A 24,226-nucleotide genomic window follows, 5' to 3' on the forward strand; every position below is an offset into this window, starting at 1 on the left:
AGACAAAATTTAGAATACACATTTTGTAGGAAAACTTTCAAAAACCCCTCCTACAAAGAAAATTGAGTTGCGCAGTACAATTTGTCAGATATAAGAGAAAATGTTAGCACACGTGGTGCCCGTGCCTTGGGGTGAAGCCCAATGTCTATTTCAAATTTTGCTATTTTGAATGGTTCTCTGGAGGAAATCTGGTGGTTCGACCTTATTAAAGGCCCCAATTAGTCCTCACGTGATGTAAAAGATGACCAGCACAATATTGAAGGCAAGCAAACGATGTTAAGAAATCCACTTGGAATGGAAAACCTTGCAAACCCAGTGGTATATGCTTGTTAACGTTCGGATCAGCACTTATCAGTCAGAACTTCCATTTGTGGTTTATAATCATGTTCCGCCTCGCCGTGGTAGCCCTTTTTGCAGGAATAAGGTGTGACATGCTAGAATCATGCTCAGAAAGCTTTCACCAAGCAGCCATCACGCTATGAAGTGAGTTCAGCACTAAGAGCCTACTACATTGCAGCACCACCTAAGAATTTCGAAAAGAAACAATATCAAGCTTGTAGGAGGCTGTTAGCATAGACAATTCTACTAAGAAGCGACACTAGACCTCCGCAATTACCCTTGTACAGACACGAAACTGGCCGGTGAACAGCTGGCGGTGTTCAAGGCCGATTGCAAGCGTTCTCCTCGCCTGAACTGATATCCGACGACTTAGTATTATCTTTCGACTTTCAGGTGAAGCTGTTATCGCAGAAGTAAGGCATGGGTGAAGTGGAAGCATGAGCGACGTGCTTGTTTCGAGGAACAGTAGCCGGCAACGGAGACACCGTGACAAATCAGCTTGTAATTGGGTAACTGCGTAGTAGCGCCAAATATGAATTTTGCAAAGCAAAAACGAAACCAGAACTGCTGGAAACTGGCTGAAAAAGCCAGGTATACATGCTAGACATGCGGGAGATTGTCAGAAACAAGCTTTAACAAAATAAAGCTACCTTTTCTCCGAACCTAAGATCACTGGTGAATAGTTGGTGTTATTTTCGAGTAATTATCACCTCTCTATGACGTCGGATTACTAAGCTGACAACATTACTATTTGGCACTTCAGTTGCTAGGAGCCTGTTGATAAAAAAAAAAAAGAAAAATTATGGCAACGCAGCCTGACCGCGAACGATCTGCATCCTCTTTTTGACAAGTGCAGCAGCCACACTCCCTTTCTCAAAAACACACGCACCTCAGCTCACAAAAAACGCCGTCAAAAATCTCAATGACGCTGGAGCGGAAAAATTTAAACTGATTCTAAAAGTGCCGTGCCTAGACTAACCACTGTATGAAAAACGACTGCAACAAGGTAAAATAGGAAATAGAAATCATTGACCAGCAGTGATTGGTTTGAATAGGCGTGGTAAGGAAAGAGTTAAGCGGGCAACCCTAATCAGCAGCCGTTGCCCCTCAGTTGTTCACCTGGAGCCGGTTGTCGATGGTCTTGACGACGATCTCCTCGGGCTGGTACTGGGAGACGTCGAAGCGCAGCTTGAGCTGCTTGCCCCCGTCCTCGGCATCCTGGATGAGCGGCGAGTTCATGCTGTCCAGCCAGGTCTTGCTGGCCACGCCCATGCCTGGGGGCAGCTGACCCGATCCCTGCAATTCGCAGGAGGGGAGCTGTTGACCTTTGACCTTTGACCCCCAAGCGGCCTCCCCACTGTCGCGGTCTGGACGACCGCCGCTTTCACCCTCGTCTCAGTTCACCGGGTCTCTCTGCACTGCTTACGTTAGCCAATAAGACCTCGTGATCACGGAGTAAGAAAAAGACAGGAGTGGAAACGCCGCTACCTAGGGCGGCCAGATGCGTCACAAGTGCTGGCCTAGGTTACGCTAGCATCACCTGTCGAGGCAGAGGAAACCGTGCGGGCTCCGCGATCAAAATATCAGCGCAGCAAATGAATTGTGGCCACTATCATTTCATTCATCAGGTGCCACTGCCCTCTCCACCAACGTTACAGCTGAAGCTTTGTATTTCCTTGCGACATCATCTGGTCACTCATCCGCGCCCACCGCAATGGGCCGTTTCTCCTCCTATATACCGTATTTTCACACGTATAACCCGCACCAAAAATGCAAAAAATTTCAGTGGTAAAAATGAGGTGCGAATAATACGTGGGGTTTTTCCTTTAGTGCAGCTTCACGGCAATGCGCGTTGTGCTGTGAAGTTCCAACGCAGTAACACTGACTAAGCCTTCCATGGCAGCGATTGCACAAAACATACAAGGACAAGGAAGAAAAAAAAACAAGCACAAGCACTCTCTAACAACTGAATTCTATTAGTGAATTGTGACTTTCACCTCGCAGTTAGTTAGTGTATTCTTCTTGCTAAATATATGCTTTTTCTGTGTACATAGCATGTGATGTGTTGCTTGAGCAGTAGCTTTGGTGCAGCCTTTCCTGTATCAAATGTGCGAGAAATACGCGAGGATTGTTTTTTTTCTTTGCCGGCGGGCTGAAAGTGGGGGTGCGGATTATCTGCAGGGGCGGGTTATACCCATGAAAATACGGCATATTCTCGCACCGTGCCCAAGATCCAACACTACAAGCTAGGCACTTCACGTGGCAAGTGACTGCAAAGGTAGTAATGCCATGGAAGTGATGCTATTTGCTCTTCTTATTTTTCCAGCCATATCTTTTTGCATACAGTCTACTTGTATAGACTAAGCAACAGTACTAACAAATATGGCTGGTCTGTCGACTAAACTACACAGCAAGTGTCCTCTTAACATGAGCCACATGTTTTCCATTCAACATCACTCACTAAACCAGGCTGTTTTTTTTTTACCGCTGAATGTCACACCTACCTAGCAAGCAGATGGTACTATTCTAACATGCCAATGGTTTCAGCCGCTGAACTCAAGCTGACTCAAAAGTATTTAAGTAGCTATTGATAATCGGCCTTTTGTTGGCGCACAAGGTGGGACACAAACCAAGCAATAAGAATATAAAGCACGAAGTCCTTTAACCCTAAAGGCCACTTTTTTAACACCCCCGCCCACCAGTAGCAGCATTACACGTGCACCTAACGAAGCTACAAACAGTACAAAACAAATTCATACGCGAAACGCCAAACATGTTTCATTATGCTCTTGGTGTGCGAGATGCTAGAAATACTTTCTGATTGCATTTTTGCGTCAGTGATTGCTTTTCTCATATTTTAATTTGGAGAAAACTCGTCAGCCACAAAAGTCCACGGGATGTCCACATAACAGCTGCACACCAAAGGACAAGGTACGGCATCTGCTAGACACAAATTTCTGTACATGCATCCATAGATGAATGACAGAAACCAAATAGCAGATGCATAAAGGATATACATTCCCAGACCGGAGACGCATAACTTATTTGTAAGCGGAACAAACGGCAAGTACACTGAACAACAATCTTCACTTGACCGGCTACGTCAAAATGCCACTTCTTTCTTCATTTTTTTTATAGTTCAGTTTACACCTGTCCATGAAATCGCTTGTGTGTGGTGCATGTTCACTCTGCATTTAACAGTAGAAATAAATGTGCAAAAATGTGTTTCAATACAAAGGCTACGAGTTTGGGCCAACAGCTACTACTGAATGTACCAAATTGATTTATACACCATTCTTACCGTTTACCATTCACCATTTCATCAACCAGCAATTGGCATCCCTGCGATGCCTTTGTGACTTCAAAAATACAGATTTCTTCTACAGCTGAAGTTGACATATACACGTGATGGCCTAAGGATATCAGATGATTGCTTCTGCTTACCATCTGATAATAGCAATTAATATACTGGTACTCCATTGGATACCATTAGTGGGTACATGCCACTGAACAGGGGTTACCATTAACTTGCAAGTCACAGTAAAGCCAATGAAGATTTTCTCTATGTCCTACTCAACTCAAAGGAACTCAGAACATCATCACGTCAAAAAAAATTTTTCATGTGTGTGTGGGTGGGGGAGGGGGCAGGCACAAACAGTAGGTGTTGTGTGAAGTAGAAGAGAAGTATTGCAATTTTGCGTTTCTTTTTCCAGATCGCTTCACACGGACCAATACATGAGGCCCCGTGAATTACCCAGCCATAAAACCAATCACTAATGAACATGGCAGCAATCCCATCACATGAGCACACGAGTTGCAAGGACATGTGAAAAAAAATGTGAGCGCCTCTTGCTGCTCGCGTGTGGGCGGGCACTGCGAATAGAAAGCTCGTGCAGAGTCAAGCAGGCAGCACAGAGATTGTTATGCTCTAGGCATTGCAAGCACAGAAGGGCTCTGGTTTGCAAGGGAAAGCCTGCAGGGGTATACAAGAAACCAAGGCACAAAGTGAAATTTCCCACCTAAATGTCCAAAAATTTGACATCCGTGCAAAACTAAATGAAGAGGCACCATGCATAAAACTCTGTGCTCACTGAATCCGCATTTGTGCTAACTACACCAAGCACAAGGCGGTTCATGTTCGCGTTTCCACTTCGGCTGTTCAAAGCATTCTCCATCTCCGGTCTTTCAGCTTTGCAACAACAAAAAAGTCAGAAATCCTGCCAGTTATGTATTTCAAGTTAGGTAGAACTCCCACGGAGCACTAATAAATTTGGACACGAGCATAAATCATTAAGGTGGTATCTATGGAGTATGGACCACAGTGCGTACTTCTATCAGTGAAATGCCTTCCTTTCTCCTCGCATGTGACTAAGCGTACTAAAAGTACCTATACAAGTGACGCCTGTTAGCTGACCTAAATCACCAAATAATGCAAGAGCTCGAAGTACATTTGCTAAAGTCATGTCAGTCAGCGGCATAATCCAGAAAGCCAGCTTTGCCATGCAGCTGGCAGTATTACAGTGGTGCTACGTCATGAGGCAGCAATGTGGCGAGTTCAGATTGGCAAGGGAAAAGACATGAGTGAGGCTCGGAGCAGCCGATTGCAACAGTGCCATCAGCCAATTGTATTACCTTTTCTGTGCACAATAATTCAAGTACCTCATTCTTAAACTCAATTAACTTGCCGCAGGGCTTTGTTGTAGGGACTAATGGTGCCATCTGCTGAGAATATAGTGAGATAGAGAAATTTCACCGCCCCATCTGGCACTGTAACAATGCTACCTATTCTTTTTGAGAGCGCAGCTCTTAGGCGCCCGCTTCTGTGATTTCGCGTCGTCTTTTGCCGTTGGCCTCGTTACAACAGAGCGAACGAAAAGGGCTCCAAAGATAAAGCGAGGAGGAAAGCGGAAAAGGAAAGTGTGGCAAAAGTGAGGGGGAGGGTGGTATGCCGATGCCGTGTGAGACATGCTTCGCGGCGCCGACACGCTACGATATGACACCTGAGTAGCACGCACTGTCGTACGTTCGCTGATGGCGCGATCACTTCCTGAGCCGAAAGATTTAGAGGTGTGCGCCGCTGACGCAGCAGCTATGCGCTCTCGCCGAAAAGACTCTGCAGTTCGCGCTGCGCTCAAATTTTGCATTAGGGAGTCTCATAATCATCAGCCAAATTTTTTAAGATTTCATCTGGGTTTTGAGAAGGCACAGTGATGTGTAGGCGAGTAGGCTAGTGTAGGCTAGTGTAGGGGAACACTAGCGCCACTGAGTACTAACTACGGATAATTTACTTTTCATAGCAAGATCTGGCTAGCTTTCACGACTCCACAGACACGCAAGTGCACCATGAAACAAGAGGCGAGAACAGAAAAAGGCAGACTAAAAAGGAAGAGAGACAAGAGAAGAAGAGGAAGAAGAAGCCGTGCAGCAGCAAGCAACTCACGGGCACCGGTCCGGCGGCGAGGGAAGGAGGGACCATACCGGCCGGAGGAGGAGGGAGCATTCCGGCCGGAGGGGGAGCCCCCCCGGCACCCACCTGGAGCGGGGCCGAGCCCTTGGCGAAGAAGTCTCGCTCGTGGTCCATAAGCTGCGACCGGAAGCGCGACATCTCCTCCTCCATCTTGCGCATCTCGGCCTCGAAGCGCTCCCGGATCGAGCTGAACTCGTTGTCCACGATGCTCAGGTCGGTCTTCTGGATCGGCACGCGGCGTTCGGGCGCCATGGCTGCTGCTGCTGCTGCTGCTGCCTTCTGCGGTCAGGAGACGACGGTCACTGCTGCTTCTGGAAGCGGCGTTGGTCCTGGCTTGCCCTGGCTAATAAAACCTGCGGCGAGAAGGAGACACCAGCGGTTTGAAATGAGCACGCGGGGGTCGAAACCATACATGCGCCGCTCCCTAAACACAGCCGCGAACGACTCAGATCAGTGTATACCCAAGAACCGCGGCCGTGAAATATAGCAGAGTACGTGCGTGTTCATTTTCAACGCACTGATGAAAAGGACTGCATTAATGCGAACACATCTACATGGCACGTAGGTCTTTTCATACCGATGGGAATGTGCTGAGGCAAGTGTGCAGTGCTTCCAACACGACCGGGAAATCAATACAGTGCCTCTACCAGGCTATAGCGTGGTTAAGGCCAACCACGCTATAGCCTGTATTCAATAGCGAGGCACGCATGCAGGCAGCCATGTCAACGCGCCGTCACTGGTTACGTCGAGCTCCGCGGAATGGCGGTACTTGTCCATGCTAAGCGCATGATATGGGTTGGACATTCCAAGCTCTAGCCCACCGAACGCAATGTAACGCCTCGACTCCAATGTGAGTGCGATTAATAACTCTGTTAACACCACCGTTGAGAATCGGGTTGAAATGGGCAGACGACGCACGCCGGTGTTTTTTTTTTTTTTTTTTTTTCTTCGGCATGCGGCCGCAGTGGCCCAAGCCACGCCATGTCCGTGGCCATTTCAGTGTTGCCAAGCAAAGAAATTGACAGCTAAACTTTTCAATTAATGCCACCTATAGAAGGCGGCGCTAGCAATGCACGCCAAGTGTTCAGCTTGCGAGATGAGTTCCCTCCCCCTCCCTCTTCCAAAAAACAAATGGTAAAAACTAGTAGAAATTGTCTGGTTTAAGCTGTCCGGATTTAAACCGAGCTCCCTTGAAGTCGCCTTAAACACTTACACAAATGGATTGCTGGAAAGCCGATTTTTTTTCAGTCGCCACAGAAGCCGTCACGAAGGCTCAATCGCATTTTATTAAATACTACCTGCATAACAGCGCATTATTGAGAGCCACACATCCAGCTCCTTTACGTCGGCTTCGCTGCGACGCACAAATGCAGGGCCGGAAAATGTTATACATCACGCGTTACAGATGGACAAACGGGTTTTCTCGCTGAGTCCGCACAAAAATGCTCACGCATTGTGAGTAAGGCGGTGCCACGATGACGACGTTTGTCATCGTGGACGCGGATGCTCGCGAACATTGAAATGTGAATCCGAACGAGCGCGCACGCACACGCGGTACTGAGGTCCAAAAGCAGCACGATTGCCACGATTGCGGCGCATTTACGAAGCGCCGTGAATTCACGTCGCTATTACAAGTGAGCAAAATCATCCCGTTCGCCGAACAAGGTCTCGAGATTTGTCTTCCGATTCTCACGTTCGTATATTCGCGCCTCATCTGCGCACGACCGCTGACCGGCAAATAGCGCAAAGGTTAATGGGTATGTACGTCGGCTGCTTCCGCCACTTCCAGTTCGAGATCGCGCCTGCCCTCACGTACGCCAGCGGCTTTCACGCGCGTGTGCGCGTGTTGTTCATTCGTCACAGAGTGCTTACCTTTCAGAGGAGCCCCTAGTATGAATCATCGTGGTTGTTCATTTAATGCGCGATGCATGCGCGGTTGTTTTCGGTGGAAACAGATAAACAAGAACACGCGCGCGTCAAAGCCGCTGGCGTACGGGAGCTAGGAGAGCTCTCGAACCGGAAGTGGCGGAGCTCCGCGCGGGAGCAGACAATCTACCCATGAGCCTTTGCGCTTTTAACCGGTTACCTAATCGAGTCGCGCCGGTGCCCATCGCGCAAAGCATACGTACCTGCGGTTCGGCCCGGGGCCTTTCGGTTACAAGACTCAGCTGCTGCACGAGCAGCGTTCGCCCGCATGCAATGGTTCGATAAGATGATAATAGCAGTCCTGCAAGCAACGATGACCGTATTTGCCCGTTGATGACTGACTGAATCGTAGCGTTTCAGCCAGACTTTCAACACAACCAATGCAGTCGTTACGACGCGGTGAACAGGGAGTTTCATCCTGAACACCACCCGTCGCTGCCGAATCGATCCAGACTTCATGACGCAACTATGCGTTCCGACAGTCGCTCCAGACGTCTCTTTATGACCGGCGTTGCATCATGCGCCCAGACCCGGTGCCGTGGCTTGTGTCCACATCGCACGAGCATTTGAGCTATCGCGAGTGCGTCATTTCTATCAAGGCCGAGCCGACAGATGGCGCGCCTGTCAGGCGTAATGACGTTGGTAGAGGCTTTGGGATTTGGGGGCGAGGGGGAACCTCAACTTCAAGGCCACAGAAGTGACGAAGAGGCGACTGGAATGGTGGTGGAGGAAAAGTAGCGAAGGGATAGGTGGAGGAAAAGTAGGGAAGGGATATGTACGCGGGCGGAGTAATCACACGGATGAGGATTCAGAACTGCGGGGGGAGAAAAAAAGGGGGGTGGGAGAAATGAGAGATTAAAACAGGGGTGAGGGGCAGACGGGGGGGGGGGGGGAGGGAGGAAGCATCTCTATTATGTTAGCTAGGAGTAGGGCAAGTAAGTAGAATCAAACAGGCAAGCCGGTTGCTGACAACCGACGCCCCGATTTAAAGGGAGAGCCACTAATAATCATCATCATCATACCTGCGCATGGAACGCTTCGATCTGACCGATATATGCGGCGCCAGGTGAGAAGCGGTAGGGGAGTGTAGGACTGATGACTAAGCGCACGCATAAGGCTAGCAGGCATCATCATGTCATCATCACTATGCAATCCCCACACCCTCCTAGCGATGCCGCCGACCCCACACCCTAAAGGCTATCTTCAGTCCCGCCAAAACTACGGAGTGTGTCAGTGAACACTGGTAGAAAAACGAACCAAAAAGGAATTTCCGATAACGGTATACGATATTCACATTTATCCAAGTTACTGTATCAGCGGTGACGAGCGTACAGTGCAGGGCGAACAAAAATATAGCGAAAATAAAAACAGTGTGCCTGGAAACAGCATTGTAAGTCGGGGGAATTTAAGCTACTCATGACTTCGGGACAGTTCACGACGGAGTGTTTAACCACGCATGAAACGAAGTTGGGCATGTTCACCAATTCACCAATCAAATATCGGCATCGACATGCTGCCGTTTTTAACCTTCAGCCGTTCGAACCTTCAGCACCTGCGCAGGATCAAGATAAGAGGCAAAACGATGGCGCAAGTGACTAACTTTGGTCAGCTTACGCCTCCAAGACACGCATGTGCAAAAAAAGGAAAAAAAGAAGGCTTCGAACATTTCAAACGATACTTGCGCACCAAAACCCGTGATTTGGGGCGCCCCAAAACCCGTGATTTCAACAATTTATAAACTCTAGTCTAAAATTTCTTACGCTATTTTTTACACGTCCGCCACAAATGGGCTATTAAAAAAAAAAAACGACCCGTGGGAAGCCACCCTTTCGAAGCTCAAGTCCTCTGTCAAGGAATTTTGTAACCGTTCGCTGAAACATCCCGCGCACGCCGGAAACGAGTCAGACGCACTCAGGCACGCACACCAGCGGCGCCGTCCCAACAGTTTCGCCCATTCAGAACGACAGGCGCACTCATTACACCGAGTGGCCGCAGTAATAGACGAAGACTCCCCCGACGGCGCGTTTCGCCTTGCAGCCTCACCGGCCAGACAGATCGAACGCACCGTGTCCTTGGAAAGAGATAGCGCCGATGACGGGGGACAAATAAAAGAGGCTTTCCAGACAGGCGGTCCCTACTTTCGGACGAGCGTGCCTTTTTCGGGCGGATAAACGGCGGTATAGATGGGCGCGGGTTGCGACACGGCGACATCGAGGCGCCGTGCCGACACCGTAAAAGGTGTCGCAACCCGGCGCGCGAGTTACGCGTCCCGGATTAGTACACGACCACGCCACGACGGCACGGCGTCCTCCTGTCTAGGGCGCAAGCGCAGCACCGTGCTACGCACGGCGGTATTGTTTTAACTGAAACTAAGCCCCAATACAAGCGCAAATGTCGTTTTTGACGGCACGATGTTGGGCCGGCGGGCATTACGTGAGGTGGAATACAAAAACTAAAAAAAAAAACGAAAAACAAATGAACTTTTATTTGTGAAATGGAGGATAGTGTTGAGAAACAACTTTACTTCAAACGACTTTACTTTGCTTCAAAAATAAATACGGAAATGCGGTCGAATGTTAATAAAATTACTTCACCTAACAAAAGATCCGTACTTGGATTGATAAGATACGCCTGCCCCAAAGTTATCCCACAATTACCTAGGCGTTCGACGTCATACTGCACGCCTACAGTCAGTCGTGAAATATGAGTATAACGTCAATATTCTCGAATAATAAAAAAAGGTAATGCTCCTGACGGCCACGTTTTCACGTGCCCAGGCTAGCAGGTGAAACGTTAACTGTCAACGTTTCATCCTACTGGCCTCGTCTTGCTTTTCTGCACAGCTTGCAGGTGAAGCCGGAAAGCCAACGTGAGGCCAAGCGGCGAAGCCATTAGTGCATGACGCTAATACAACCTCACTTCATATCGCATTCATCAGATATTCAAGCAACTGGAATACATCGACCGTTCAAACACAACCAGCACTCCGCGGATCTGAGCAACTCAAACGCTGTTCCTAGTTTCAAACAACCAAATACCGTTGTAGTGTTCAAGTGAAAACCGTCGTGACAGAAATCAATCCAAAATTTGGAAAAGGTGCTTTTCTTTGACCAATTCTGAAGAAGATTTCAAAGCATGCAAGAGTCCACCTGGAGTGTCAGTACCGCTAGAAGTGCTTTTAAAATGTTCGGATCACTTTAAATTTCGGCAGATTTCACAATTAAAATTCTCAGCAATGAATTTTTCAGCACAATTATCACAATCACAGCTGCTAGGTTTTAGGTGCACCTCTGACAAAACTTGGGGAGAAATTGGAAGCAACGCAATTCGCGACTACACTAACATTCTGATGCCTTCTTCGCGTGGCTGTTTACTAAAATCACAGGCGGCGGCGCGCTTTGCCCCACGTGCAACGTCCGAATCAAAACGGAACGCCCGAAGTCGACTTCTCAGAGGAGAAATAGAGGGAGGTGGAAAGCACGCAAACGGCATAGTGGTTTGCACGTCACCCGATATCGTGGGCTAAAATAACAAAAACAAAAGAAAAGTTCTACGAGGCCGACAACAGACTCCGTCGAACTTACACTCTTGAACCGAGCCGGGTAAGCCATTTCCGCTACGACAGCCTCGGTTCCTGTTTATCTGTTTAAGCCGCCTTTATGTATACCATTCTCGCAGGTCCCCCCACTCTCGGCGCAACCATAAGTAGAACGCCGGTGTGCACTATTTACAAGGTGCGTAGGGGCGCATCAAACCAGCGATCGCGAAATGGCCAGCTCGAAGTAAGGCGATGCTGTCGAAAAACAAACAAACAAAAAAAAAGAAGTGACTAGGCGGTGTTTTAGAATTCAATTTTCCACTCAGCAGTGAAATCAGAGCGGCCTTTTCAGGAGCCAGCAGCTTCGAAACCCACCAACTTTCCCCGGCCTCGCGCGCCTCCCACGCGGCTCGTGAAGCGGGTCCTTGGGCCGCCGTCGCGCCTCGCTGCGCCCCGATACTCGCAACGAGAGCGCGCACACGTTACGCGTCCCCACGGAGGCCGTGACACGCGCGCAGGCACAGACGCGCAGATCATCGAAAGCGCGGAGGGGATTGTCGTCGCCCACGTTCAGCCGACAAGCAGCGAGGCTAGCGCTGAAGAGTCGCTCCCGCTGCTGCTGCTGCTGCTGCTGCTGCTGAAGGCGAGGTCGATTTGTGAGCGAACGGCCGGCCCCGCGCCCAACATCGAAGGGCAGTGCGAGCAAGGAGATATGGTCCAGGTTGATCGAGAGCTACAGCGACCACTTTGTAAAGCCGCCTACGCCGCAAGAGATAAACACGCAGACAGGAAGGCTCGAACCGAACGCTACACACCGCAGACACCCTACCAGCCGGGTGGGATCAAGACTCGAAGCTGGTTAACCGAGTGCTCTCTCTCTCTCTCTCTCTCTCTCTCTCTCTCTCTCTCTCTCTCTCTCTCTCTCTCTCTCTCTCTCTCTCTCTCTCTCTCTCTCTCTCTCTACCCGTGTGTGTGTGTGCGTGGGCGCATGAAAAGCTAAATGCCTTGTAACCTGCGTTCCATCTGAATGTGCGAATAGACAGAAATCCATTACCGTAACGTTCCGAGCGAACGCCCACCCCCCGAAACATCGCACACCGCCTTTTAGGGGTGAAATATTCAATTTACGAAAAGACCCCAAAGACCGCCCACCCACTAAAATCGATGCCTTTAGCGCCGAGATAAGTGAACAAAATAAACGCGACTCATCTGTTCATGTGATGATGTGGTCACTTTTTTGTCCTTTCCACACTTGAGCCGAACGTTCGCTCATTTGTTTTTTTGTTTTTTTTTTTGTTTTTTCTCGATATATCCGCGGGTTTGGTTATATATCCCGCGGTTCTCGACATATCCCGAATTTCTCGCTTCATATCCCTGCACTTTGGGTGGAAGTTCTTTCGGAACTTTACGGTATACACGATGGCCCACGGTAGATAAGGTATCAGAGTTCCGCACCTTTTCACGGATAGCCGCGGAGGGGACCGCTACGATCCCCTTCGTTGGAGCGTTCGGAGGAAAGAACTGTTGATTGATTGTAGGGTTTAACGCGCCGACGCGACGCAGGCCAGGAAGCGCCTCAATCAGAAAAGCGGCCGCCCGCCCCGGCCGGGAATCGAACCCGCGTCCTCGTGTTCAGCAGCACAACGCTAAGACAAGTACTCTTACGCACTGCCTATACTTTCACTGGCTTCCTTCAGTACAATAGCGAATACCACACCCCACCAGCCAAACATTCCCTGCTAATCAAAAACGAAAATTTAGGATTCGCCCGCATTTGTTCCCGCTAGAACGTGTCTTGGTGCACAACCCAAAGGATATAACCATATGCATTCAGGGACAGTGAACGAACCCCTACACAAAAATATTGGGGCCACGCAGAAACGTCTGACGCGTTGTTGGGCGGACACAAAATCGTGCGGGTTGCCCCCCACAAAGAAAAACAACGGGTGGTAATCCTTCTGACGCCCACAGCCTCCGCCATTCGATCCACATTGGCTACCTACGCCCTCCATTGTGTATAGATAGGCCCAGCCGCCAATAGCCCGCCTACGTCGGCTGCCATGAAGGCGTAGCAATGGTCAGCTTCCGGTTAGAATGCGATCAGCCCAGGAGGCCGGCTAGAACGGCCCTTGCGCGAGGGAGGGGCGCTTTTCTTTTTCGTGCAGCGCGACGCTCGCCCTCACGGTCTATAAAAAAAGATTTATCTGATTTTTGTCCGTTTTCTTCGCCCGGAATATCGACCCCACCCGCGGGCTACATTTGGGGAGGACACATACTTCGGGTAGGCCACATACTGACGGTCGACGCGCAAACGCTGGATAGAGCACTATGTTATACACATGACAGCCGGATGGCGCAGTCTACTTTCTGTCAGGATGTCACATCGGCGAACCTCAAGAACAGGAAAGAAGAGCAAAGCTTCACACGTACATCGATCCACGTCGCTTTACGTTAGCTACGCGGCGAAAGAAAGAGAGAGAGGAGGGAGGGGAGGAAACGACGTTGCGCGCTCGCGGTTTACCAAAGGCGAAGCTCATAAAAGGAGGGAGGGTCTGACTGAGAATGATTGCGCGTTCGCCGACAGCGCACATAAAAAAAAGTGAGGCCGCCGCGTGGTCGTTGTGAATGGCGGAGTGCCTCGTGCGCCCGACGCCTTTAAACGTCGCTCGTTCGCGGGACCGCGATCATCGCGCTTGAGTATTCATTCATGCTGTAACTTCGATGCGCACGGTGTCCCACCGTAAACCAGGCTCAATATATACGCCGGGTGGCTCAGTGGTTATGGCGTCTGCTGCTGAGCACGAGGACGCGGGTTCGATCCCCGGCCGCGGCGGCCGCTTTTCTGATGGAGGCGAAAAGCAAAAACGCCCGTGCGTTCGAGATTTGGACGCACGTTTAAGATCCCCAAGTCGTCAAAATTAATCCGGAGCCCGCCACTACGGCGCACCTCATCGCATGTGTAGCGTCGGCGTGTTAAACCCTTCAATCAATCAATCAATCAATCAATCAATCAATCAATCAATCAATCAATGAACGCCATCAATATAAACGCCGCGAAGTCCAACAGAGTTAGGAAACGGCGTTATGTATGTACGTTATACGTGCAACGAGGTTAATTACACCGACGACACAAACTTTTGATTGCTTATAAGGGCCTTGACAGTCGGTACACGCCTCAATTGTTAAAATACGCTTGGCAATGCTTCATTTTTTTCTCGCCAGAGGGAAAATACGGTGGTATAATAAACGCACGACGCAAGTGTACTAGCACGGCGAAGTCACAGTTGTGTCATAGTACGTGCCTGAAAGAAGCGATGTTATCATCTTGGCCGCAACGTCGAAAACTAGTGCCTTGCCTTGCCACCAACCACAACTGGAATCGGTGCCTATGCGGAGGATCCGCGAAAGTCCGCTCGGAGTGCCCTACTTACTAAGAACATCAACGGTAACATTTTTCGTTCTGAAATTACGTTGCATAACTGTCCTTCGGTTTGCATTTAAACCACTCCTTCACTCCCGTGAAGTTGGCTTTCCCTCACCCTGTACGACATTGCAGTGCAGCATGCATTAGAGGGAGTTTTTTGGTTTGCACGGAGCGAAATCGTTCAGCATATTACTGCCGCTGTAGAAGAAAAGGCGAATACTGCGCAACTCTGCACTCGTATCCTCTGACCACGCGCAGACTAATGCAGCATGCCGCCGACGGCAATCGAACAGCAGGCTTCCCAACAACACCAGATAACTATGTGTGAACGGAGTCGCTAAAACCGGCTGCAGAGTATCCTTAGAAGAAACACTCCGTTCGCGAGACGCATAAAAATAACACGCCGGGACAACGCGAGTGCGAGCGTCGGGCGAGCTCCACTGTTCGAATTTCGCGCCCCCGTCCGAATACAAGAATCCGCAAAAAAAAAAAAAAAAAAAAAAAAAACTTTCCCATCCCTTCCCAACGAAAGTTGAGAGAAGCGCGAAATCCAACCTTCGCTGAAAGTGCATATCTAGCTAACTGATCGTCAAGCCTTCCAAAACCCAAATCGCAAACGAAGAATGAACATATATGCGACGATTTTTTCGCGCACTAAGTAAATACATGTAGGAACGATCTAAACTTATACCGATACGTAATTTATGAGATAAAGGTAAACCGTAAAGTTCCGAAAGAATCAACGCCCACCCAAAGTACAGCGACGGCAAAAAAAAAAAAAAAAAAATACGGGATGGGCGAATTTTCGTGCCCGATGCGAAAAACTGCAAAAAAAAAAGTGGCCGCACCGCGAACCAAAACTACGGAGATATTAAAAAAAAAAAAAAAAACGAGATGGGCGAACTTTCGGGTCAAGTGCGGAAAGGACAAATATGTAATTGCATCAACACATAAATAGATGATTCGTGTTTATACTCTTCAATTATCGGCGCTAAAGCCATTGATTTTGAGGGGAAGGCGATCTTTGGACTCAATATGTCGCTCCTACAGGGGAACGGGCGATGTATCGGGGAAGGGCGTTCTCACGGAACTTTAGGGTACTACTGCTCTCCTTCTTCATGATCCATGCTTGTGTTGTCTTATCTACAACCGTTACATTTTCGCGATTTTCAAGTAGCCGTTTTGACACAGTGGATGCCCGGTGTCACGCACGAGCCGTATGTCCAGGGATCTTAGAGCTTTTTCGTCGACCAACCGGTCTACGAGAAAATGCATTAGTTTTTTTTTTTTTTTTTTCAGGACGCCATCGGTTCCACTAAGAAAGCTTTCGCTTAAAAAAAAAATATGCGAAAATAAATTGAATGCGTGGCCATGTCGCCCCTCTCGCTCGCGAACTAGCGGCTCGGTTTGATGTGCTCATCTTTATCCGTCTTTACGCCGGACCAACCGCGCACTTAGCTCTTAACCGTCTCAATAACCACGTTTGTTCGGTTTATCTGCGCCATATATGCCGTCTGTCGATCGCCCACCGTATTTTTGTCCGCCTGAATCGGCAGTTTGCCGCCGTCACACCCATTCCTTCGTCTACCGCCCGCACTGTCTGCGGACTCGACTTTGCAACGCGTACAAGCGGTCGCGGGAGTCACAGCACCCGTCCAGGCACAGCGAGCAACGCTTGGACTTGTCCCCCTGGAAGCGTCGCCAGCGTTATACTGTACCAGAAGGTAAAGGTGTGTAGTGCGGGGGAAAAAATCAATCGATAGCGCGGGTCCATTTTGCGATAAAAAATGGTAAGAAGCGCGCGCGTTCCCGCGTTCCTCAGAAAACTCCTGCTGCAGCCAGCGCCACCTATAAGTTTTAAATCAAAACTAAACAGTTATTTGACGGGTTTTATAAGACTTCATATCACGAAGTGAAGAAAAAAGACTTTACATAAGGATTAATTTAACAAGCAAAACTTCCGAAACCAACTGGTAAGAAGCGGCCGGCAGGTGCGCTGTTTGCAACAGTAATTTCTCGGCAGAAATTTTCATCGCAAAAGGGACCCCCCTAATCAGCCCCGAACGACACACCTCGCTGTTACAGTGCACTGTACTAGCGTCGCGAAGGCAGCTCTTTCTACTCTCGAATCTCCACTCCATCCACACACAATGCTACGCTATCGCTCGCTGTGTTGACAGAGCGACGCGAAAAAATTTGCCAACACGCTCCATCTATTGCTCACGCAATAAAAGAAAGCCACCCGGTAACTTTTTTTAAATCGATTGTAAGTTGTAACGCCCCGACGCAACGCAGGCGATGAGGGGCGCCGTAGTGGAGGGCTCCGGATTAATTTCGACCACCTGGGGGTCTTTTAACTTGCGCCGAAATCTCGCACACACGGGCGTCGGTCACTTTTTTTTTTTCGGCAGCAAAGACAAAAGGCTCCGGCGTCGCGCCACTCGCCGCCACAGCTTGTGTCCTCCGATCGAACGCTAATGCTCACGGCTACCGAACGCCGATAAAGGATACGGTCGAGCCCGATGCTCGCGTGTTCTTTTGACAGATGGGCGGTATCGAGAGAAAGGCGACTGTCACGCACACGCGACGCGTGGAGCCCGACATACACGAAATCACCGATCTGCGTGGACTTCGGAGGAAATGGTCGGTACCCATGCCGCGTGCTGGCATAATGGGAGAGGGAGGAAAAGCACAATCGGTGTCTCGAGCACGCCGGCAGACGTGCACGCGCGTCGTCTTGAACGTCGTCGTCAAAAAGCACTCAGGCCGACGACAACGTCGTGCCCGATAGAAGAGCGTGTTTACTTCGCCACGCCATTGGCCCTTCCTTGAGCGAGTACGGTTCCGGCAGCTCAAGAACAGTAAATCGGAAATCCAATATATACTGAAACCAAAAAAAGTCCGAATGAAAGTAACGGGATGCGTCTGTCCACGCAAAAATGTTGAAAACGATGCAAAAACAAGACCGCACCTTCTGCCCTCTCCGGTCAATAGCGCATAGCGTGTCTCGTGACGGACGAGACATTGGTGTCTAGCTCTCGAAGAAATGGCCGAGCGGAATGGCCAAGGGTGTCGATTGTAGCTCCCGCACAGCGACGCGATACAATTCGATAGCCCGCGCGCACCTGGAAAGGCGATGTGGGGTAGTAATTGGAATAAGTATTTTTTCATCTGGGCGGCCCGCAAGCGTCCATGTCAAAAGCTAATTACGCTAAGGTTGACAATAATTGCAGACGGAGAAAGAGTCGAATCTGCTTTCTCCCCAGAAAATCCTATCAAAAAGAAAAGTTGGCGCAGCTTGCACTGAGGCTGGAGAAAAACCGCAAAACTGGCGGGCCCTCTCCCTTCACCGTTGACCCGGATGTTGTACCACACATGGATTTCCGAACCTGCGCTGGAAGCTATCCATGACTGGCAGGGCCGGAACGTTTTGTGCGCAGCCTTTCAGATCTCTCCCAAAGTGGACAGCGTTAGCACGCGCTTGAACCCGCGGCACCCGTTATTCGCGAACTCGGTGTCTGTAGCGCGAACTCAGCGTCTGTGAACGCACGTGAGCTGGCGAGGAGAACAGCGCGCGAGAGATCACGCCACGAACGCTAAGTGTTCTCGGAGTCGAGCTGGCCGACGCCGGGCGCTCCTAACGAGGCTCACGCTCACGCGCGCTCGGGATGAGTTTTCTTGTAACGTATAACGGCGGAACTAACATCTCTGCTCTTAAAAAAAAAGGGGGGGGGGGGGGGGGGAGAGGGGCGCAGCACGCAGCAGAGGCAGAAAAGGGTGCGAGACAAACGCTGCATTGTTGCCATATCTTTCTTTTCTGTGTCCTGAGGGTTTCGCGCCCCTGGTGGGTGTGATACAAATAACCAACAGAACATCTGTTCCGCATATTGTAGTCTCTGGAGTCTGCAATGAGAATAGGCTAAATAATCATATAGACAACCTCAAACAAAACAAACAAGCACCTGGGGTCGAAGCCAAGAAGCGTATCCAGATTTTAAAGATTTTAAAGAACGTGATGATCGTTCATTCGGCCCCGACACATCGGCTGTGGAAAACGTCGAGAAGCAGTAAAATACGATAATTACAAGCAATATTTATGCATAAAGTTTTATATCAGCGGACTTGCAGCAGCGTGCAAGTGCGGAAGTGCAGGCAGTCGTTTTTCAGAACAAACACCCCTATTTAGGGCTTCTTGCGCCCTGATTGCGTTCGAGATATCCACTGACCAGATTAACGTCGAAATACTGCATCGTTCCGCTGTTCCGGCCAGTTGTCGAGATAATACCGGCTAGAACGCCAATGCATACATTTGACATCGATTGTTAGCGTCAGTCTATAGCCCCAAATAATTCACCGTGATAACTCTCCTTCCTGTCATTAGGTTCGTCGTAAACACCTATAACACTTTGTGAAGTGACATGACCCTGTCGACCCCGCCAATTAGATCAGCGCTAGCACAGCCCAATTATAAAATGCCTGCTCCCACGACGAATGAGTTGAAAAGGTCTACACGAATTCGCACAGCCTCCCGGCGCGTCGTGAGGAGCGCCCAACGCAGACGACTATTTATGGCCGCCGAGTCGACGAAACTTAATATTGCTTCACGACGACGACCTATACGCCCAGCCCTCCGCATGCACGCCATGAAGTAATGCGAGCGCGTGTTAACCGTGTTAACTGAGTTCTCCGCGTCTGCGTAAATTGCTGACGACAGCCGGCGCGTCACGACCGTCTGTCTGCCCGATCCGACTGCAGCTGTCGTCTGCTTTCACATCTCCGCGCAGACGACAAACATTTCAGCGACTCTCTCTCCCCCCCCCCCCCCCCTCTCTCTCTCTCTGTACACACACACACACTTCGTTGAGCAATCGCTTCAGACAAGCCCGAGGTTCGTCCGGAAAAGGTCCCGGAAAGGGGCGCAGACCCGCGGTACTATACATAAATCCTCCTCCCACACCATTTGGCACCTCACACATAGATGCGCTGTTTGAGATGACTTTCCGTGTTGAGAAGAAAGATTAATACAGAATAAAAAAAGTTACAGCCGTTCCACTCTACGTGAAAACTGTTGGAAATGCAGAGCACTGATTCGCCATAATGGGCTGTAGCGCCGTTATCCGCTCACTGCTACCACCCGACGCATTTCAAATTTCCCGCCTTCGCAGTGCTCGCGCGCGCCCTGCCTGAAACTGCGCCAGCAGGAGTTCTGTTCTTTTTGTGCTTGTTTTCCCTCCCGCATCGCCGCCCGACGTTCACGAATGGCTGCGGCTTCTCGCTGGCGAAGTTCGGCGTCGGCGGCTCGCTTGCGGCGCTTGCGCTCAGCATCCGCAGCACGCCGCCGCGCCGCCTTCTCTTCCCGCGTAGACATTGTCGATGAAGTCGATGGTGAAACGTGAAACGTGCCGTGAACCCCCTGCCGCGGCTATGACGCAACGTGGAGCGGCTATGACGCAACGTGGCGCGACTATGACGCAACACAATCCACTTTAATCCAATCCAATCCAAATCCAAACCAATCCAATCCAATCCAATCCAATCGAATCCAATCCAATGCCAGACCGACGGGGAGCGATGCGGACTACGGACGCCAACGCGGGTGACATCGTGAGTTACTGAAATGCTCTGCATTTAAAATCAGCGGGGAACGCTGGGCGCTGGCACCCTAGCGCACACCGTCTTTTCAAATGTCGACGGGGTGAGGAACCCGCCGTTGCTGCACTCCTATAAAGACAACACGCTTCAGGTCCCACATGTATATAGACTCGGCATTACAGACGCGGAGAGACCGGAGAACGCGGTGCCAAGTCGTACGTTGCCTCATCAGCTGCGTCAGAGCTCGCGAGGACTTGACGAGTCCTTCCGTGGGACGTACACACTTTGAGAGGACGCGTTCTCTCAAAATGACGGGGTGCTCCCGAAGCCCGAAATTCCACGGCCAAGCGCGAAACTGTATGGTGACAACTTTCGACGCAAACGGCCGTTACAACCTGAAACACGACTGGCATGTGCAGCAAGCTATGCCGCGACCTAGACGAGCGCGACTGCGTCACGACCGTTAGAGCAGAGGACTTCCTTACAATGTATTTGCGTAACGTGCGTGTATATTTATACACGCGCACGCAGACTGCACGCTTCGCCTTGTTCAAATACGATCCAGGCAGAGAAAAGGCGTCTGCCTTTTTACCCACTGCGCGGGCCTTATAGAAAGACCAGGAAAGCCGGGCGACGAGGGGACGTCAGCTGGTTGGCTTCTTACACGACATTGCGACGCGGCAGCTGTTCCTTGTAAAGGGCCCCCTTCTCAGCGTTCCCGCGCACACAGTGACGTTCTCGAGCGGAACAGCGCGGTCGAGCTTTTATTCGCTCTGTGTGCGCAAGGCAAACGTAGCCAGCTACCTCGTCGTCCAACACGAAAACGCCGACGCTGGCGATGCCCACGGAAGGCTCGTGGTATGCAGACAGCGAAGGAGAGAGAGAGAGAGAGAGAGAGAGAGAGGGAGAGAGAGAGAGAGAGAGAGAGAGAGAGAGAGCCTGCGCTGCGACACGGAGGACGTGTATGAATGCGGTGTTTGCGAGCGCGGAGCTGAACGCGCACGCATAGGCAAATAAGCAAGCATAGGAACAGGACGGGGGCGACGACACCGTATACAGAGTTGCGTCCTTGTTCTCGTCCGTCGTCCTTTACAGCATTACCTTCCCGAGAGGCCGAGCGCGTGGCGGCATACCGAATCTACTTAGACGACGTCTGACACAGGGCGCGGCGACGACGTTGAGCCTGGGCCACGGACGAGGCTGTAGCGTTCGATCAACGCGAAGGCCGTCGCAAGAAACGAAGCACGCCAGCGAAATTCGAAATTGCCGTCGAAGCTGCGGCTGAGTTAGGAGGCGCCCATCGTAAAGTTGGTTCCAATGGATTACTGCAGACCACGGGGTGTTTTTTTAACGCGCGCTGAAATATTGAACGCGCGGGCGCTTTTGTTTTTCGTCTCAACCGCGAAAAAAAAACAAAAACATCCGCTTCGACCACAAATCGAACACGCGACGGCGTGCTGAGGTAAAGCGCACGAGAACTGCTGCACACAGCATTACAGGAATGTTTCTTGGGTGCCTCATCAAAGAATGCTTTGGATGCTTCACTGGATGCTTCGTGTATGATGCAACGTAGCGCTCATCAGTTCGTCTTAAAGATGAGGTCCTTACTACAGTTCTTTGTTTCTCTTTTCTCCCGCGCGGTTGCTATTTAAAGACTTGCGCTTCAAAGCGAGAACAGTTGCAGGAAGGTTGCGCCGCATCATCTGCAAAATGCAACAGTGAAAACGTTCGCAAGCTCTCTGTCTTGCACCGAAACTGCAGCAATGAACTCGCGACGGCTATAGTGTGGACTGCCACGGAAAACAAGTCTTTGACACACTGCCAGGTATAGTGAACTAGAAAAGTATTCTAGTTCACTGTACTGTCAGGGACAGCAAGCCCTCACCGACTTACGTCACCTACGTACGACCCCCTCCTCCCACATAGAGATGGGGGGAGAGAGAGAGAAAATGAGAGAGGCGTGACTGGGATTCCATTCAACCAGTTAAACAGTAGTTTTGGGTGATTTCGGACTAGGTTCCTGGGAAGTGAACAGCACACAGTAAGAGGGAACGGGCCATGCAACCCAAACAAGCGCGTCCGTCGTCCCAAGTGTATACCGGCCGCTTTTCGCAGCCTCTTCCTTTTCCCTCGACCTCACGCCGGGCACACATTAAAGTTGTTCTCCCTCCCTCCCTCCCTCCCTCCCTCCCTCCCTCCTCCTCCTCTCTCTCTCTCTCTCTCTCGATCCGCACAAACTCCCCAACTTTAGATTTTGCTTTAGCATACAACGTCGCATAACGGGAGAGGCTCGTGAAGAATTGAGACGGAATGACGCTCTGTTCCAAGCGTCGTGGAAATGTCCCTTTGTCTAGCTTCGGGCTCCTTCAGCCGTCAAGTATTTATAAAACCAATTGGCACGTACTTTCCCCCCGACACTTTCACGGCGAATTTTCAAAGTTGAAAACAGCCTAGAGGTTATTGTTTGCTCCCGAAGCATTGTTTTAGGGTGCCTAAACACGCGACACTCTTATTTTCTTTCCAGTTCTATTCTTGTCTACTCTGGGCCTCCCTCACGGGCCGCGGCTGGTGCGGACACCTCCTGACAGCTGTCTTCTTTAGCCCCCACTGTGCTGAGGTTTTATATCATCATCATCATCACCAGCCTATCTACGCCCACTGCAGGGCAAAGGCCTCTCTCATTAATCTCCAATTACCCCGGTCCTGTGCTAACTGTGACCAATTTATACCCGCAAACTTCTTGATCTCATCTGCCCATCTAACTTTCTGCCGCCCCCTGCAACGCTTGCCTTCTCTAAGGATCCACTCTGTTACCCTTAATGACCAACGGTTATCTTGCCTTCGCATTACATGCTCTGCCCACGTCCATTTCTTCTTCTTAATTTCTAATAATATGTCCTTAACACGCGTTTGTTCCCTGACCCACTCCGCTCTTTCATTGTCCCTTAATGCTACACCTATCATCTTCCGTTCCATTGCGCGCTGCAGGGTCGTCCTCAATTTAGGTTGAACCCTCTTAGTGAGCCTCCAAGTTTCTGTCCCGTAGGTGAGTATCGGTAAGATGCAGCTGTCATGCCCGCTCTTCTTAAGGGACAATGGTAGGCTGCCATTCATTATCTAGGAATGCCTGCCGAATGCACTCCACCCCATTCTTATCCTTCGAATCATCTCTGCCTCATGGTTGGGATCCGGGGTCACAACTTGGCTTAAGTAGATATACTCGCTTACTACTTCCACGGCCTCGACACCTCGCCACCTATGAGGTGACGAGGCGGCGAGGTTTTATATATGCGCAGGATTAGACTGACTATTTTTTGCCGTTGCGGGTATGGTTCGAGACACGTTTGTGTTTCAATCTTCAGCTGCGGAAACACGGCGTTACGGACGCCGTACCGCGGGAACAACTCCGCATTTTTTGCAACGACACCAGCGCAGACGGTTAGTGAACCTTCTGCCGCCCTGGTGCGATCGGAAGCATGCCCGAACGCAGGCATAACGGCAAGACTAGAGTTTCTGAAGTGGACACGTTTTGTTGTATTACAAAAAGTGGTTAATGACACCTCGGAACAAAACAGTCTCTAATATGGCAAGGTATGCGTGTCTGTCTGCGTGCTTGTACGTCTGCGCATGTGGGTGGGCGTGTGCGTGTGTGTTTATACTCGCACCTGCCCATGATTCCTTGCGCGCCCATTAGAGTACCGCTTTGTCGTACCGACCCATCAAAAGACAGCCGGCCACACCTTGAATCCTTCTCCAAAGGCGCCTCCTGTCCCCACTCGCTTTAAACGAGAAAAACTAGGGCAAGGTCACTCGAAGCGTCTTCAATAAACGCGAACATGTGACGATGTGAAAGTAAAGAAAAAAATGCCTACTTTCACCTTTCCCTTCGGTCCTCGAAAATTCCCGTCTCCAGTCACCGGGCAGACGCTCTTCCCTCGTA

At 50.3% G+C, this 24,226-nt stretch overlaps 1 protein-coding gene across 1 annotated transcript in view; it reads right to left on the reverse strand.

The window, feature by feature from the left end:
• The window catches only part of LOC144175877 (heat shock protein beta-1), a 55,454-nt gene that overhangs the window by 13,363 nt on the left and 17,865 nt on the right, over positions 1-24,226 (reverse strand). Inside the window, exons 2-3 of the mRNA XM_077704916.1 lie at positions 5,873-6,159; positions 1,459-1,635 (exon numbers count right to left, since the gene is read on the reverse strand). Of these exons, the coding sequence (XP_077561042.1) occupies positions 1,459-1,635; positions 5,873-6,058 (363 nt within the window). The 5' untranslated portion in view covers positions 6,059-6,159. The remainder of the gene's footprint in view (positions 1-1,458; positions 1,636-5,872; positions 6,160-24,226) is intronic.

This window comes from Haemaphysalis longicornis, unplaced genomic scaffold (assembly GCF_048455015.1).
Source record: "Haemaphysalis longicornis isolate Haplotype H1 unplaced genomic scaffold, Haemaphysalis longicornis Haplotype H1 scaffold_3, whole genome shotgun sequence".
Taxonomy (NCBI): Eukaryota; Metazoa; Arthropoda; class Arachnida; order Ixodida; family Ixodidae; genus Haemaphysalis; species Haemaphysalis longicornis.